The 16,735-nt window shown below is 45.1% G+C and overlaps 1 protein-coding gene across 2 annotated transcripts in view; it reads right to left on the reverse strand.

The window, feature by feature from the left end:
• Positions 1-1,591: 1,591 nt before the first annotated feature.
• The window catches only part of JAZF1 (JAZF zinc finger 1), a 304,692-nt gene continuing 289,548 nt past the window's right edge, over positions 1,592-16,735 (reverse strand). For both annotated transcript variants that reach the window (XM_054692437.1, XM_054692438.1), the window contains exons 4-5: positions 10,707-10,876; positions 1,592-3,949 (exon numbers count right to left, since the gene is read on the reverse strand). In XM_054692437.1, the coding sequence (XP_054548412.1) occupies positions 3,773-3,949; positions 10,707-10,876 (347 nt within the window). In that variant the 3' untranslated portion in view covers positions 1,592-3,772. The remainder of the gene's footprint in view (positions 3,950-10,706; positions 10,877-16,735) is intronic.

Below are 16,735 nucleotides of genomic sequence, written 5' to 3' on the forward strand. Positions count from 1 at the left end.
CTTACACCAGTGAGAATGGCACATATTAAAAAAACTAGCAACAATAAATGTTGGCGAGGATGTGGAGAAGAAGGAACTCGCCTGCACTGCTGGTGGGAGTGCAAACTGGTCCAACCACTATGGAGAGCTGTATGGAGATTCCTCAACCTACTAATCATAGAGCTTCCATAGGATCCAGCGATTCCACTCCTAGGTATTAACCCTAAGGACACAGAAACATTAATTCAAAAGGGCACCTGCACCCCTATGTTTATAGCAGCACTGTTTACAATAGCTAATATAGGGAAACAACCCAAATGCCCCAAAATAGATGACTGGATCAAGAAGATGTGGTACATATACACCACAGAATATTACTCAGCATTCAAAAAAGATAAACACATGCAATTTGCAGCAACATGGATGGAGCTGGAAGGGATCATGCTCAGTGAAATAAGCCAGAAAGAATACGAAAAACACTGGATGGTCTCACTCATAGCAGCACCTGTAGTCCATGACCTTAGTCTATCCTTTGCACTTGTTTTTTTTCACGTTATATAGAAGAAATGGATTAAGTCGAAGATGCCATACATTTCTGGGCATTAAAGAATAGTTTGAGTGGTTGTTCAGAATCATCTTGGAAGGTGCAGTGATTTATCTCTCCATATCCTCCAGATATTTCTTAGCTCGTGTGTCTTCTAGTACCACCATCTCTTCTCCCATCAGTATACATTCTGTTTGCCTTCCTTGCTCCTAGAAGCTGCCCAAGGACATATGACAATATTGTAAGATCTTTCCAGGCCCTCCATGGATGGCAGTGGTTTCATATCCCACTTAAAAAGTCTCCTGAGGTTGTGACCAGAGATTCATCCATTGTCGCTGCTCTCACAGACGCACGAGGGCTCTGGAGGCGGCGCTGGGAGGAGTAATGGGGTCCAGCACAGAGGACGGAGGTAGCTGCCCGGGGTCCTGGAGTCTCCTGTCCAGAGCCTGCCACACACTGCCCAAGCCCGGCCTCCCGGGACACCAGATGAAAATAAGAATTTAAAGTACTTACTTTTGCTGCTTTTGTAGTTATAATGCTTAAGCTTGTCGTAAGCAGACTAGCTATCTGTCAGCCTAGTATTTAGTGTTGTAGCATTTTGGGATGCTGTGTGTCCAGCACGCACATCACATTGCTTGTAAGAGGTATTTGAATCTAGGATAAAACAGTACATAGGCAGTTGCCAGATGTTAGACATGACAGACCAGGGAGGCAGTAGAATTTAAGACTTCATGTTTCAGCTTCCTATAGCATATGACAGGATATATATCCTGGTGGAATATGTTCAGTGACCAAGAGCACTTTTGTTATAACAGAAACTATGGGCCATACTCAATGAAAAGCATCTAATATTATAGCACTAGCTACTATCAGTGAAATGAGATTGTTCATCTTAGTATCCTAGAACTTATTTTTAAAAATAAGTAAAACAAAGGAATAAAACTTACCTGTGTCAGCTGAATTTTGGGGGAGGAATAGAATAAGACATTGAATGGGTATATTAGTTTCTTAATGAACTTGATTTTGATCTTCACAATGGTCAGTAATGAAAATAAAGAGCCAAGTTTATTTTGGGTCAGAGGCAGTTTATTTTAAGTGTGATTTCATTTACATTTATAAGCAGCTTTTCTTGACAGGAATTTTGACTAAGTTGCCTTCAGTTCTAAAACAAACCTCTGTCACTTTCAAACAATGTGCTCTGTCCCCAACAAAACATATGAAAATATAATTTAAAGCACAGTTTTCACAGACACAATACGATACATTCACTATACACTGTATAACAAAATATTCCCATCCTTACCTGTTTAGTAATACTGTCACAATGAATAAGTAAATAGAAATAGGAATTTGCTTTATAGTTGAAAGAAATTTAACATGCACAATGACTATTTTATGACTGTTTAGCTGTTGCACTACTGATCCAGCCTGCAATTTCTTGTACTAGAAGGAGCAAAGCTAAGTAATCGCTGGGCTAAAAAATTTTGGTCAGTTGTAGGTAGGTATGAAATAGCCAAGTGGGGCGTTCTTATGCACCAACTAGTTGCTTCTCATGTCTGGATCATCCTTTTAGACATACAGGGTAAGTAATACTGTATTCAGGACCAAGATGACCTTGCAGATATCTGAGGAAATTTCTCAAGGGCAGTGTCTATAAATACTTTAATTCTCTCATTATGAGGGATTCACAACTTAAGAATATAGATGCTTACCCACCTGGCTCACAACTGTCATTTCAAAATGTCTGAAAAACTGAGGAGGGACACCTGCTTCTCTGCTGTAAAACCTTTGTAAAGTGGTAACATGGAAAGTTAAAAGCAAGAGTTTGCGTTCACTAACTTTGTGGGTAATTGGCCATCTCAAAGCAATTTTTATTGCTTATTTAGGCAAGTGGTAAACGCGCACATTTAAGGAATAGCACTTGGGAGAAAAGAACACTCAAGGCATGATGGTATTGTTGGTGAGAAAAACTTCAGGAATGGTCCAGACATAGGTTACTCTAATGGGTCATGTGTTAGTCACTTTCTGACCACCTACTGCAAGAAGCACTTAATTGTCAATAAGGCTCAATTTCATGTTTCAGCAAAATGTCTATAAAGCTAAACAGACATGTCCAGTGGGCATACAAACATCTACAATGTAATGGGAAAAGTGCCTTTTAAAATGTCACAACACAGCGAGCATGAAGGAGAGGCCATAGGGGGTATTAACAAAAATCTTCCTGTATGAAACATGCTTGGAATTTTAATTCTGATTTGCAACCCCACAGGTTTGTTAGGGCAGTGGTTGCAAGAATTGGCAACACATAAAACACTAAATCTGTTGGCAATAGAGAACTACAAAGTGCTTTAAAACTTCACCTAGAGATGAAGCTCGAACTAAATTTCACATACACAAAATTTGCACGTAAGTTTTTCCATAGTATTTCCTAACAGATTTCAGGGGAAAATATTTCACTAAACTGGTCTCTTGGTCTGAAAATATCAATAGGCATAAATCGAAACCCTGGCACCTGGCAGGCACTCAATGAATGTGTGTTAATCAGTGAACTTAATAGACGATTCTGTACAAAAAATGCTGTTTAACACTAAAATGATTGGTAAGTCAGATGGCAAGATTTTCAGCTTTTAAAGGGCAAAAAAAGATTTGCAAGATAATATAAAACACAAAGCACACCTTTTACGTATGTTATTTAAATATGAAAATATTTTTAGCATATTATGTTAAACATTCTTTTTTTATTTATATTTCCATTTCCTAAAGTCTTTCTACTCACGAATACTAACTCCATCATGTAAGGCATGGTAACCAGTTTGATAATGAAGGTATTATTTTGGTTTGAACATAGTGAGTTGATGTGTTGAAAAACTTCAATCACATTACAATCTTGGGGGGAAATCTCAGTGCTAGTCCCTCCTCCCCCAGCTGATATCAATGCAATACAACTAAACAATATGCAACATGCCCTCACTTTTATTTTGTTTTGGGGGAAATGTGCTGAAGAACCTAGAGCTTTTTTCATTTAGCACCTTATATCAAAGTAATGAAAATGGGTATGAAGATTACATGTGCAAATGTACAAAATCATTAACGCTACAAAGATACATCATTCCAAAATTACAGAAAAAAATTTAAAGCATGCATTTAATTCTTTAAAGGGTTGCTGAATGCTTCCCCTGAAAAAAGGTGGCTGTTTTCAAAATCAGCAACTGCTGGTGAGGATTTCTTGGCACAGTTATGACCAGCATGTTATTGCTGCATCTTCCTGATAATCTCAGCCGACACCGGGGGATGGAAATTGATTGTGTGGTGCCGCAGGCCCTGAGCTGTCTTGTAACTCTTCCCACAACGACATTTGAATGGTTTGCGGACACGAATCTGTGTTCTGTGACCATTCTTAGCGTGGTACTTTATGCCATTCACATTCTGTGGAGAAGACACAAATGCCGCTATTAGACGGAATCACATACATCGTTAGGCCAGGGAGCGCCTCAGGGTGGGTCTGGACTGCAACTGGATGTATCCCAGGTGGCAGCTGTTTACAGAGTAAGCTTTGAAGGGTCCAGTGGTGACTCTTCAGGGACAGTCTGGTGGGTTCATCGTGGACTGTGCGGGTCATGCACATGACATGCTGTCATTCTGAAACAGTCCTGACTTCAAGTTTTACATAAAAGAAGATTGAAGGCTCACTATATAAAGCAGCACTCTTCTTGGAACTTTGCTTCCTCGGTCTTTTTTTCTACTCTGAATTCTGAGTGGTAACAGTGAACAATGATATAAAATACTCATAGGATGGCCAACAGTGTATCTTTCTAAAGAAAATGAGGTTTGACACATTTTGTATAAATTCTTGGTTTGGAAACTCCACTTATACCTTGCTTCTAGACGACTGTGGTAATTCCTCACCTTACCTGAAATTTCTGTCCATGTTCCACTCTGGGGTAAGCCAGTATCTCTCAGGCCGAGTTTGCCCTGGGACCTACCTGACCGAATCGTGCCCTGACACAGTTGTTCATGGTAGTGCCTGTGGGTGGACTCTGCCCTACTTTTTTTTTTTTAATGTGCTGCATTCCAACCATATACTGTATTTCAAAAAAATCTTAGTTTGCAGACGTCTCAGCAACAGAAGAGTCCCAAATTTCAAACCTGCTGATAAATCCCAAATGATACATAAAACAGGAAAATGCTTTCTGAATTTCTGTTGTTTTGCTAGCTCAGTAGCATATTCTTTAATTCTTAATGCCCAGAATCATTCTACATATTTACCAAATTAAAGTTACTGTTGCTCATTCCAGGAAGCATGTGCAAGTTGTTAAGTAACTGATGGAAGATTTAAGGGGAATTCCTGGCAAAGGGTTATTTCCAAGTTAGCCATTGCCAAGTTAGGAAGAGAAAAAGATAGGGCATAAGACATGAAAGAAGTTGTTGAGCACAGATCGCCAGAAGAGTGAACTGCCCTTCAAGTATTACCTGAACCTATTCCTGCTGAGCCCAGTCCTAGCCCACCTTAAGGATTCCAACACAGTCATCTACTTTCTTCATAAGGTGCCCTTACTGGACTCCCAGAAAACAGGTGGATGGTATTGTTTCCTGAGCATCTAGCATGGGGCAAGCCTGGGGCAGATGCTCACCAGGTAACGGGGGTGAGTGAATTGTTAGACCAGGCCTTACTGCTCTGGAGCAAGAGTTGTCATTTAAAAAAAAAAAGTAGTTACTCCTATTTACATTTCCCTCTTAGAGGTTCACAGTGTACAATAATCCCTTTTAAAAGCCCTATAGAAGAGAACCCTGCTTGACTTTATCAAGTGACCACTGGGCTGTCCTTGGAGTGTGAAGTTCACCTAAAGGACAATAACAAGCTCGGTCCCAAACACCTCATTCAGCTTTTGTATTTTCAGCTCTGGCCCTGCCTGCCTTAGCCCCTGCATGTAGGTTAGGAAGTTTCACTGGGCTTCTAGAGGCATGTTGGGGATAAGAGGCAGTGGGTAGGCAGTGACAGGTGTAGTGACAGGTTAGACCTGTTAGGATACTTTGATGGGTAGATGTGCCTTGCCAGCCCCCCAGCTATTCCAGCCATTTCAGCTGGGACAGAAGTAAAGATGGCAAATTTGTATCTAACCCCAACTGGCATCAAACTGCAGCAACACGAGAGATCCGGGCAAGAAACTACCTCACTGGAGCCAGGGAACCCACAAAACATGGAAGATGAAAAAGATCGTTTTAAGTCACTTTAAACATAGTAAATAGAAAAAGTGTTTTCTTCCTAGGTAATAGTAATGATGTGGTAGAAGTCTGGCTCACAAGTGCTAGAATATTCATCTCCCTGCCTAATATCTCATTAGCTGAACTGATAATTCAGATGACCTAGGAGGGTCCCTCTCTGCCCTTGTTTTCACAGGGAACTTGTTGCAAGATGAATCATAAAAAAATCCAGTTATGCCTGTGCCCCAGTATCCTGTCAGAAAATAGAGGAAACCAATAGGAAGAAAAAAATTTTTTTTGACTAAAAAGGCAAGCAATTGCAAGAGGATCAAGGTTTAGATACTCCACTCAGGCCTGAGTTTTTATAAATAATTAGGTGAGGGAAGGTTTGAAACCAGAAATTGCTAAAGCCACAAGCAGCCAGTCCAATGTGAAACCTGGCCCAGAGTTCACCAGAAGGCAAGTGCAAGGTTGAAGTGATTCTGGCAGGTTCTATGGTCTGTTCCCTGCTTGAATATAAACATTGTTACGTGTCTGGCTGTCGGGCTGAGGAAAATGGGTCTAACTCCATACGTCAGCTTTATCACCAGGGAAAAATGAGGGTTTTCACATTTGGAAATGTGTGACATTTTCCGGGGTTGGTAAAAAGTCTACAAAGCCTACCTTGCCATTACTTTCTCTTCGCTGCTGTTATAAGATGTTCTCCTGTGTTGGTGGGACACCCTTATCACAAATGTTAATACAAGTTCTGATGAGACTCAAGATCTCTCTCATCTGCTCTTTCACATGGAGCTATTGGGACTTCATGTTCTTTCTAGTTGAGTTTAAAGACTCGCTGAAGTTTCTCACTGCAGATATCCTGAAATGAGTTTGGTCTTTCAAAAGTATTGATGAAAGCAATAATGGCAGGCAATGACAGAGAATGAAATGCTTAAATCCCTCTGGTCTTTGAAAAGAGGAAAGGGAGGGAAATAAGTTTCAACAGGACAAGGAAGTCACGGACATCTGTATCTGTTCATAACTTCTCACGCTGAGAACTTGGTCTGCAGTATCTTACTCAATACTGACACCCCGAGAAGGTGAGTGACTTGTTCAATCACATGGCTGGTAAATGATGGAACCGGAATGGAGGCTCAGGGATGTCTGACCGCAGAGCCCACATTTCCTGCCAGAATTCCAAGTACCTGAAGTGTCAAGTGCTCATTACATAGCAGGAGCAGCTGATGGTCTTTGAAAAATCTTCACAGTTGGGAAGGATTCAGAACAAACTGAATTATAATGGCCTGACACAGGGATAGCCTGAGGGAAAGGGGAGGGGCTGGAGGTACAACGGAGGGCCTGGTGTTCATTCCCATCTACCGCCGGGAATGACCTGGCCCGATGAGGGAACTGAGCCGGTCAGTGGATACTGAGCTGTGTGGATACTGAGTCTGGATACCGAGCTGGGCCGCTGTCCTAAACTATTTCATCTCTGTGCGAATTCCGCAACCAAGAAGTACAGATGTCAACATGTGCCCTTGATGCTCTATAGCAAGGAGAGGAAGTTGTCTGGGAATGCGATGAGGAAGTAAAATGACCAAACAGGAGCTGGGGCGGGGACTATTAGCGGCACAAGTGAAGGCGCTTGTGCACAGAGCTGCTCCCTCGCTGGGCTCACCAGGGCGGTTCAAGGTGAGGCAGGTGGAAAGCAGGTGTTTCTCCCCCTGGATTATTAATCTGTTTTCCAGGTAGGTAACTGCAGATATTTAGGAAATGCAGAAGGGTAAAGGAGAACAGGTAAGTGGCCACTCTGTTCCACATTCGAGGTATTTCAGTATTTTCCATGAGAGATGGGATGGGATTGTATTACCTCGCCATTAGGTATGTTTGGAAAACAGGACTTTGGTGGTAGATTTCTGTTCTGGTCCCCTATTTTAGACATTTAGTGTTTCCCAAATCGGTGCTGGCTTTGATGAACATCCTTGTAAATCAGTCTTTGCATCCCTGATGATGTGCTTAGGATACATTTCTAGGATATGGAGCTGACACATCAACTTTCGTCCTGATTATTTACTGCCAGTGGCTATTCAGAAAGGTGCTGTCAGTCATGCTCCCGCCTGGGATCCTCACGGACCCTTGGGAGAGGAGAGGAGATCCATCCAGGGAGCCACAGGGGCTGCAGACGGGGCCACCCCCAGCCTGTCACCCTCTGCTGGTGTTTGTGTTGCTTAGGCTACGCCCTCCATGCAGCAGCGGGCGCTTCCAGGGAAACGCTGGAGGAGGGGCATTTGTTTGGTTTTATATTTCTAAAACATGCCAAAGTGCCTTTAATCCTAACAACTGCAACAGAAATATTATCAAAGGTAAAAACCTCAAAGCACTTCAACCCATCTTTGCAACCTAGTCCCAGATAAAGCTGGGAGTCCAGCCCTCCGCTAAAGTCAGAGCAGAATCTGAGCATTTGAGGTGGGTGAGGCGTTGCGCCAGGAGTGGCTGCGGGGAACTCAAAGCAGTGGCTCTTGCTGCCACCCTGGGGGTCCGAGGTCAGCAGGGAGCCCACATTTCCCTCTTCGCCCCATGCACTATGCCTCTATCCCTTTACCCTCAGGTCATCTGCCATGTCTGAGACCTGTGCAGAGTGCTGAGGGGTCTCTGAGCTGTCCGCACCCATGGGGTAAGGGGGTCGTGAGTGCTCTGCCTGTGGCTGGCATGAGCACGTGAGGAGAGCACAGGTAGAACTTCAGCCTATCGGGGAGCCGGTCTGGGAGAATGGAAAGGCTTCCAAAGGAGGGCATTTCAGCTCTGCCTGGAGAAATAAGGGGCATTAATTCACTTGGGGTGGGGGGCTTAGGCAACAGAATGAGCATGCAAAACACCATGGAGACTCCCTCCGCTGCTGCCCCCGATCTCTTGCCCTGCTCAGTATGAAGTCTGGGGTGTTAGATACCTCCTCATCTTTCGGTTCTGCAAATACCAATGAAATGGTACAGCTGATCCTGAGTCAGACTAACTGGTCAGAGTCCCTGCCAACCCTGGGATTCTGCCCGACCCCACTGTACACCAGCTCACGACATCCTCGTCAGCGGTACCCAGCCCAACGGCAATGCAGTGAAGAAGAGGAAATGATTACACGAGAGAACACGACTGCCCCGCGGCCGCTAAATTCCAAGCAGGAAAAGTCCAATCGAAGCTTCGGGGAATATGGCCACACTCATCGCTAACATCGATTAGAAGTAGACTCGTGTTTGTTCTTGTCCCACATTTCATTACTTGGCATTCTGGCTCGGGAGAGGAAACCCACACTAACCTCATGGCAAGCCTGCCTACTAACCACCACCTGTGTCACGGGGCAGTCAGTGGTGCTAAGGCGGCAGCCTCCGAAGCCCAAGGCTCATCCCATTTGTTCTTGGCCTTAGAGGAGAGAGAACACTCACGCCCCTATCAAAGCAGACAGAGATAACTGTAGGAGAGAGCTGGAAACCCGAGAGAAGTAAAAACAAATGAAGAATGACAACAGAAATGAGTATAGGAGCTAGACATGGGAAGGAGAATAAAGGGTGTTGTTTACGTTTCCTTTTTTTTTTTGATGGTTTTTGGTCTCAGCCTGGACCACTGCTCTGCTCCCTCCTTTAACACAGCACCACTGGCCTGGGGTTCGGACACTTGGAAAAAGGCAGCAAGAGGGCAGAGCAGCGGGGACCGGCTTCCATGAAGCCTGGCGAGAAGTAGCATCCAGAGAGCTGGCAGGACACCCCCAAGCAGCTCTGTCTCGCTTCTCTATGAGATCAAAAGAGGATCTCGTTCTGCCTGCTGCTCTGGGAAATAGAGCGGGTCGACGGCCCCTAGTTCTGAGGTCCTTGCCTGCTCTACTCTCACCTGCAAGCCTCCGCCACGCAAACTCGCCTGTGCGCTGAGACAGGCCCTGGTGGAGTTCTCACGTCTCCATGCCACGGTTTTCACTCTAAACAAAGAGTATCTGCACTTTCTGTGATAAAATTTTAACAATACAGGGGCAGTTGAAACCGTGGGCCAGTTACCTTGCGATTCATGTATTTCATGCTTTAGTATCAGTAGCAGGTAGGAAAAGCACTGAAACAGTTTTTTAGCACTCAGAGACATATTTAGGAAGGAGCAATATAAGCAGTGCTTAGGCTGTCAACACATTGCTCGGAGCCTTTAAAAAAAGAGTCTGCTGAGCTGTGGGTAAATTAGCATATCATCAAGTAAACCAGGTATGTGCTCCTTTTATATTTCTCTCTCACCTGTGGAGATTTAAAGAGCTGTTAACACCCCAAGGGAAAGTCTGCAAACTTGTTTTTTAAAGTGCTCTCTGGACCACAGTTGAATGTCATGGGTGTTTTTCTCCAGTCCTGTTTTCTTAATTGAAAAAGCAGTGTCTCCTCCTCTGTCCCCCTCACCCCCGGTGCCCATGACACCCAGAGCCAGGCCTCAGAGATGCAGGTCCTGGGCCATCTACAGAGGATGCTGAAGCCCGAGGGTGGTTTGGCCAGAAAAATATCAAAGCCCTTCTTCCCTGATCTCCTTTCACGCGGGTGGGGGAAGGGAGCAAGAACTTCCTCAGCTGGATGCTAAAAACCTTCCAGTGTTTTCCAAAAGGGCCCTGTGAGCATCTGCCAGCTTTCAGGACTTCAAAGTGGACTCCTGCAAGCCACCTGGAGCGCCCTCCACGGCAGACGGTGTCTGGCAGTGTCTGGCAATGAAACAGGCGACTCAACTGATAATGACAGCCCCTGATCTACATGAGCTTGAAGAATATCAAAGACATAGTCCTGCAAAAACGTATCTACTGCTCCCCACAAAGGTCAACAATGGGGAAAACTGCACCAAACACCTTGAAACCAGGGGTACCTCCCAGGACTGACCTGTGTCCAGTGAGGACCCTCCCACACCCAGCAGCATGCCCTCTGGCCAGAAGGGGCTGCTCTCTGACGTGGGCCTGTCCTTCCACGCAGTGTACTGCGGGAGGTGGCGCCTCCCTTACCTTGTATCTCTTTTTACATCCAGGAACCGGGCAGGCAAAAGGCTTCTCTTCCCCTCCATTCATGCACATGGAGCTGAGGATGGCTTCGGAGCTGATGGCGCTCTCCGTGGTCCAGGACTCGTCGCTGTCTGACTCCTCATAATCCACCTCCTCCTCATCATACTCACTGCCTGTGGGGCCAGAGAAGCACAAAGTGTCAGGAACTGTCACCTCCCCACAAGTTGGGAGAATCAGCGGTGGGTGAGGGCATTCCAGGCACTCAGGACACGGAAACAGAAAAAAAAAACCATACATACACACACACTCACACTCTCTCTCTCTCTCTCTCTCTCTCTCTCTCTCAAGGACAGAATTCTGTCCCCTTTGGCCTTGTGCTTTACTGACCTAGTAAATGCAAAAACCTGTGTGTGTGTGGGGGGGGGGGCATTCCATTTTATACTAATTAGGCTTCGGTGGGAATTAATCTCAGATCTTTTTCATTATAGGTTGAGTTAGGAAGAACACGAGTGAATTTGGAACTAAAAGGGGTCACCCCAAACAAAAGGAGCAGGGGGACAGAAATGCCCAGAGTTCAGAGGGTGAACTTTCAATACCAGGATGGAGGTCCAGCTCCTGGAAGGCCAATTCTCTGCCACACCTGTCCACAGGGAGGTGCACCTGCCTTTCAGCCATCCACACCTTTCCCTGCAAAGACTCAGATAGGAGCAGGGGATCCCCTTGTATTCCCAGAGTAAGAGCTTGGCTCAGAAATGAATTAAAAGTCAACTCCACTGACTTCTGTTCAGGATGGCAGGGATGCAGAACCCCTTCAACAAGCAGACCCTTTTGGCTTTTTTAATGAGGCCCAAAGCCATTTATTTTGAGCTTTTACACAATACAACCCTGAAGGACATAATTCTACAGATCATAAACAGTGTAAAATAATATGTTGACAAGTCCTAATGCATTTACAAGCCCTGTGGAATAAATAGGAATTATAGCACAACATTAATAAGAATTATATGGTAGCAATTACAGTTGTGAAATTCATCCCCCAGGTGTGAGGCTAAATTGCACCAGGGGCCTGCCTGGGTGCTCCTTGGGTTTGCTCTGCTACATCAATTATTTCAACACCAAATATTGGCACTTTTATTGGGTTTCATTTTAATAGGCATTAATAAGATTGTTTGAAGAGGCAGTTGAGCCAGGAATAAGGACGCCAGCATCTGAGGCTAACAGTTAAAAGGATCCAGGAAGGAAGGAAGGGACCTCAAGTGAGTGGGTGCCTCTTAAGTTTCAGGCACGTTAGACCTTATCTCATTTACTCCTCAGGGACCTTGGGAGGTGGAGATGACTTATTTTCACACACAGGAAACTGAGCCCCGGAAAACTTCCAGAGCTTTTTGCATTTTCAATTAGCTATTAAGGGACATCACTTTTTCCCACGTTGCTTTCCGTCCCTCCATGCCAGCAGCTCTCTGAGGGGTCACTTTTCAACCCCCTTCAGTTGCTGGTTCATCACCACCTACCATTCAGATGGAATTCCAAGCAGTCCGTTTTGAGGCCCATTAGATCCTCTTGGGCAGTGCAGAAAAAGCAATCTGGCAGAACCCAGGCTTTGGAATTTAATGTGGTTTTCAGTGAACCCCGCTACACTTGGCTGTAGCCCCCAGAAATGAGAGCGCCAGTTTGGAAATGCTCACAGGAGCCAAGAGGTAGATTCTGCCACGTCTCTGAGTCTGTCCATGAGCAAAGAGCGAAATCTGTTTTTAAGTAGGGCACTGCTTAGGATGTTTGACTCTTAAACAAATGCCACATGCTGGTGTCCTTTAAATTGCTTGTTAGAAAACTATAAAATGCTATTTCGCAAAGTTCCTCCTGCAGAACTTGAAAGTTAGAATGACTAATTTACCCATCTAATTGGACTAATTTGTTAACCTGAATACCAAGAACCACGCAACATTTATAACTGGGGAAACTCCCACAGCCCAACGGAGGGCTTAATGAAGCCCAGCAGAAGATAAAACTTCAAAACCCCACTGGATCAAAAGGGGCCAGAGCCTGAGGGGCTGATGTGTGGAAACCACTCACCATCCAGCCCCAAGAGGAGCAAGGGTGGGGGGTGGGGTGCACAATTTATGGTCCAGAGGATGCCAGAGAGTGAGTGCCAGTGAGGGAGGACATGTGAGCCCTGGCACCATCCCAGGTTAGCGGATCATGTGCCCTGTTATTGACACACCACAAGGGCCTTTGGGTGCTCTGCGAAACTAACAGTCTCGGAGAAGGACCTGTTTCTACTTGATTCCGTCCTATAACAGATAAGAGGGACGCACAGACCTGGCTCATGTCTTGGCCGCCTATCAGCTGAGTGCCAAGCTACCTGGCCTCTACTTCTGTGAAAAAGGCATAAATCTCTTCCATGCACTTATAAGGATTAGGATGTATGTCTATGGAACACCTGGCTCAGGAGGAGCTGCACATAGTAAGCGCTCAAAAAAGGAAGACAGTTAAGTAATGTCATTGTGTAATAATATTACATATAAAACAATATTTTTAGAAAGGATTAAACCAACATCCTCTCTGTGTGTTAATCTCCACTAGAAAAAGATACAAGGTGGACTCTATCAAGACAGACAGTATGTTGGCTTTGGACTTTGAGTGCAGGCAGGGCTAAACCTTCACCTCCATCCACAGCGAGGTCACAGGGGCCGGGCTGAGAGGACAGGCTGGGGCTAGTGTGAGCTCTGGTGCTGTGATTTACAACCTGTGTGAGCCCAGGCAAGTAAGGACACCTCTCTGAGCTACAGACTCCTCATCTGTAAAATGGGCTAATACTACTGCCAGCTCGTTGGGTTGTTGTGAAGGCTAACTGAGCTCCTGTTTTCAAAAGCACTTAGAACTATGCCTGGCATATAGCAAGAATTAAAGGAGTATTTGGCGAATGAATAAGGAGAATGTCACAGGAGGGGCTTATTTTAATCCACTATTCCCTTGCTTTTTTTGAGGTTACCTCGATTTTTTTAAACAGGGAGTGAGTGGGGGTCCAGTGTTATTTTATTACTGTACCCCCAATGCTGCCCTGTTACCAGACAGAACTGTCAGCAGCTGTGATGGGTGCTGTTTCTCAGCTGTCATCTTTTGTTCCACAGCCAGAGGGCCTGGTGCAGGTGAAGACTGCAGTTGTTCCCCAAAGTCACACGTGCTCGGATGCTAACATCTGGAAAACTTGCTGGCAGGGCTACAGTGTCCTGCGGAAAACATCTGAGGCCACAAAACAACTGTTCTTAGTCTCCTGTCAAACATCTTTGAACCCTAGGAAGAGCTAACCTGAAACTAAACTTACTTCTTTTGTGGCAAAAACATCTGGGCCAGCCTTCTCTTTTTTTGCTCCATTAATTTCCTCATAACTTTCCAGAGGAGGAAAATACACCTTAACCTGCTTCATTTTCAAACTCTGCTTCATCTGTTATCCGAAATAATGTCAGAACGAAAGAATTCCCAGCACTTTCCAGGACTTCCTTGAGAATTTCCCACCCATTTTAGGGACAGCAGGATCGAGCGAGACTGGTTCCCCAACAACGGTCTCCCAACTTTCTGATCCTACATACCAATCAATGAAAAGCTGTGAGCACTGACCCCTGCAGGTGTAAGTGTGTGACTATATTTCTTACATGATATACATGTACTAATATGTTACTGTGCAAAAGTTGCAAATGAAGATAAAACATAGCTTACTTACTAAGTCTTAATAATTAGAATAAAAATTAATTCAGTAAAGCCAATTTTTTTCTTTTTAAAAAACGGTCTAGGGTCTCCCTGGTGGCGCAAGGAATTAAGACACAACCTATGAGGCTATCCGCAGCCACTGCAGCACGAGTTCGATCCCCTGCCAGGGAGTGGCCCACCTGGCTCAGCAGACTTCTCCTGACTCGCCCACTGCTCCCCTCAGCAGTGTATTTCGGTCAGTCTGCCTATTCTGTTCCCCACTCTGTCTCTGGTGAATCCTCTCACAGGCAAACACCCCGCACCTCAGCCTGTTTCCCAGTTCTTGTATACATACATAAATCTTTAAAAAAAAAAATCTTAAAAAAAAAATAAAAAAGGGTCTAGACATGGGACTTCACACCAGCATAGCAAGTGGAAAACCACATGGGAAATTGTGTGAATGGAGAGAAAGGTGAATTGGAGCAATTAATAAAATCCATCCAATCTATTTGATTTCATTATAACAGAACCCATGCATTGTGGAAAATTTTTAAAAATCACCTTTGATAGAGAATCTGTTAGTTCACACCAAAAAAAAAAAAAATTGTAATAAATATTTTAGAGTAAAGACCTACTATTTCCTTCCTTCACCTCACCCACCATGTTGGAGTCCCCTGCGCTGCAGGTAAACTGGAGGCGCCCAAAAAGAGGCATCATAGCCAGCTTTGATGTTCAGATTGAAATGAGACTTTAGATTATTTCAGGGGAGAAGGAGGGGAGTTATAATGGAGTCATTCATCCACAGAGCAGAGGCCCTGCTGAGCCCTGTCTGCTCTCAGAGGCCCTGTCTGAGCCCCGCCTGCAAACCTACATGCGAAGGTGCCGGCTCTCAGCCAGGAGATGGGAGCCGTGAGGGGCTTGTTCTGAGCCCCCACCATCCAGAATTCATGATTTTCAACACACACAATGGAATACTATTCAGTGACTAAAAAAGGTAAGACTGTTCTATCCTCCGAGATCTGCACCAAACGGACCCCGAGGTGGGAGTGTTGTAGAGCAACCCCGATACAAAACGGGGTGCCTGACTGTGGGTCCTCACCCGCGCGCTTAAAAGGACTTATCAATGCTCTACTGCAGGCACACGTGAAAGGTTAATAAAAGGTTTATTTACAAGGGAAAGGGAAATGAGGAAATGTACAGCTCTGGGAGAAAAGTGGGAGACAAAGTTTTAAATGAGTCCTACCCGATCCGCCGATCAGGAATCCCAAAATGGCGCTCTGAGAGCTGGCCGCCAGCCAGGAGCGGTGAAGCCAGGAGGCGAGCGATCGCCAGCCAGAGAGAAAGCCCAAGGCCCACGTGTTTGGTTTTTTATATCCAACCTGGCTGCCCAACTCCACCCTCAGGTCCCAGCCATCCTCCCTTGGTGGTGATGGGATTTGTCTTTCCCAGAGTCTTGATGGCTTTAGTCTGGAGTGGGGGTGGAGTCCACAAAGTTAATCCTGTATGGGATTAGCTCAGGACATCACTTCCCCCTAACAGGAGGACATCAAGTGTGGTGTCTGCGTGGACACACAGTGGGTTTAGCTAAGCACTGTTTTCCGTTAGGGGAGTTACTGTGTCTGCTGAATCTCTGGATACAAAGCTCCACGCTTTTTTTGGCCTCCCTGGTGGCGCACAGGTTAAAGACACAGCACTATCAAGCTATCACCAGCCACTGCAGCAACAGTTCGATCCCCGGCCAAGGAGCTACGCACATGGCGCAGCAGACCTCTCCAGTTCATCCACCGCTCTCCTCAGCCATGCATTTCAGTCAGTCCACCTGTTCTCCTCCCCACTCCATCTCTGCTGAAGCTGCTAACCACTACCCTCCTCCCCGCACCTCTGGCCTACACCCCTGTTCTTGTATGCATGAATAATTTTTTTTTTAAAAGCTCCATGCTTTTGAGGGTCTCTCCCAAGCCCAGTTCTCCCATCAGCCCTTTTATTTTTTGTGCGCAAATGGGCAGAAAATGAAGATTTTAGGAACTGACATATTGATAATCAAAATGCTTTGTTTTGATTTGGCCTCCTTTTGCTTTGATTCATTTGCTCCTTAAATTCTGTCACCTGCATACCCAACCCTACCCCTGCTTGTTTGGATTCCTTTTATTAATAAACATTGCAGCTGTCTAAGAATGAGCAGATTCTACTTCACACTTGCATATTCTGAGCCAGGAGGAGAGGCTTTCTATGTCAACCTATTTTCCTATTTTAGCAAAAGGTGAAGCTGGGGTTCAGGAGGTGAGGGGTGTACCAAATACCACTTGGCTAGAAACAGGCAGGCTGGATTGTGCTTGGGTCCTCAG

This window comes from Talpa occidentalis, unplaced genomic scaffold (genome assembly GCF_014898055.3).
Source record: "Talpa occidentalis isolate TD23 unplaced genomic scaffold, MPIMG_talOcc4v2.1, whole genome shotgun sequence".
In the NCBI taxonomy this organism is placed as follows: domain Eukaryota; kingdom Metazoa; phylum Chordata; class Mammalia; order Eulipotyphla; family Talpidae; genus Talpa; species Talpa occidentalis.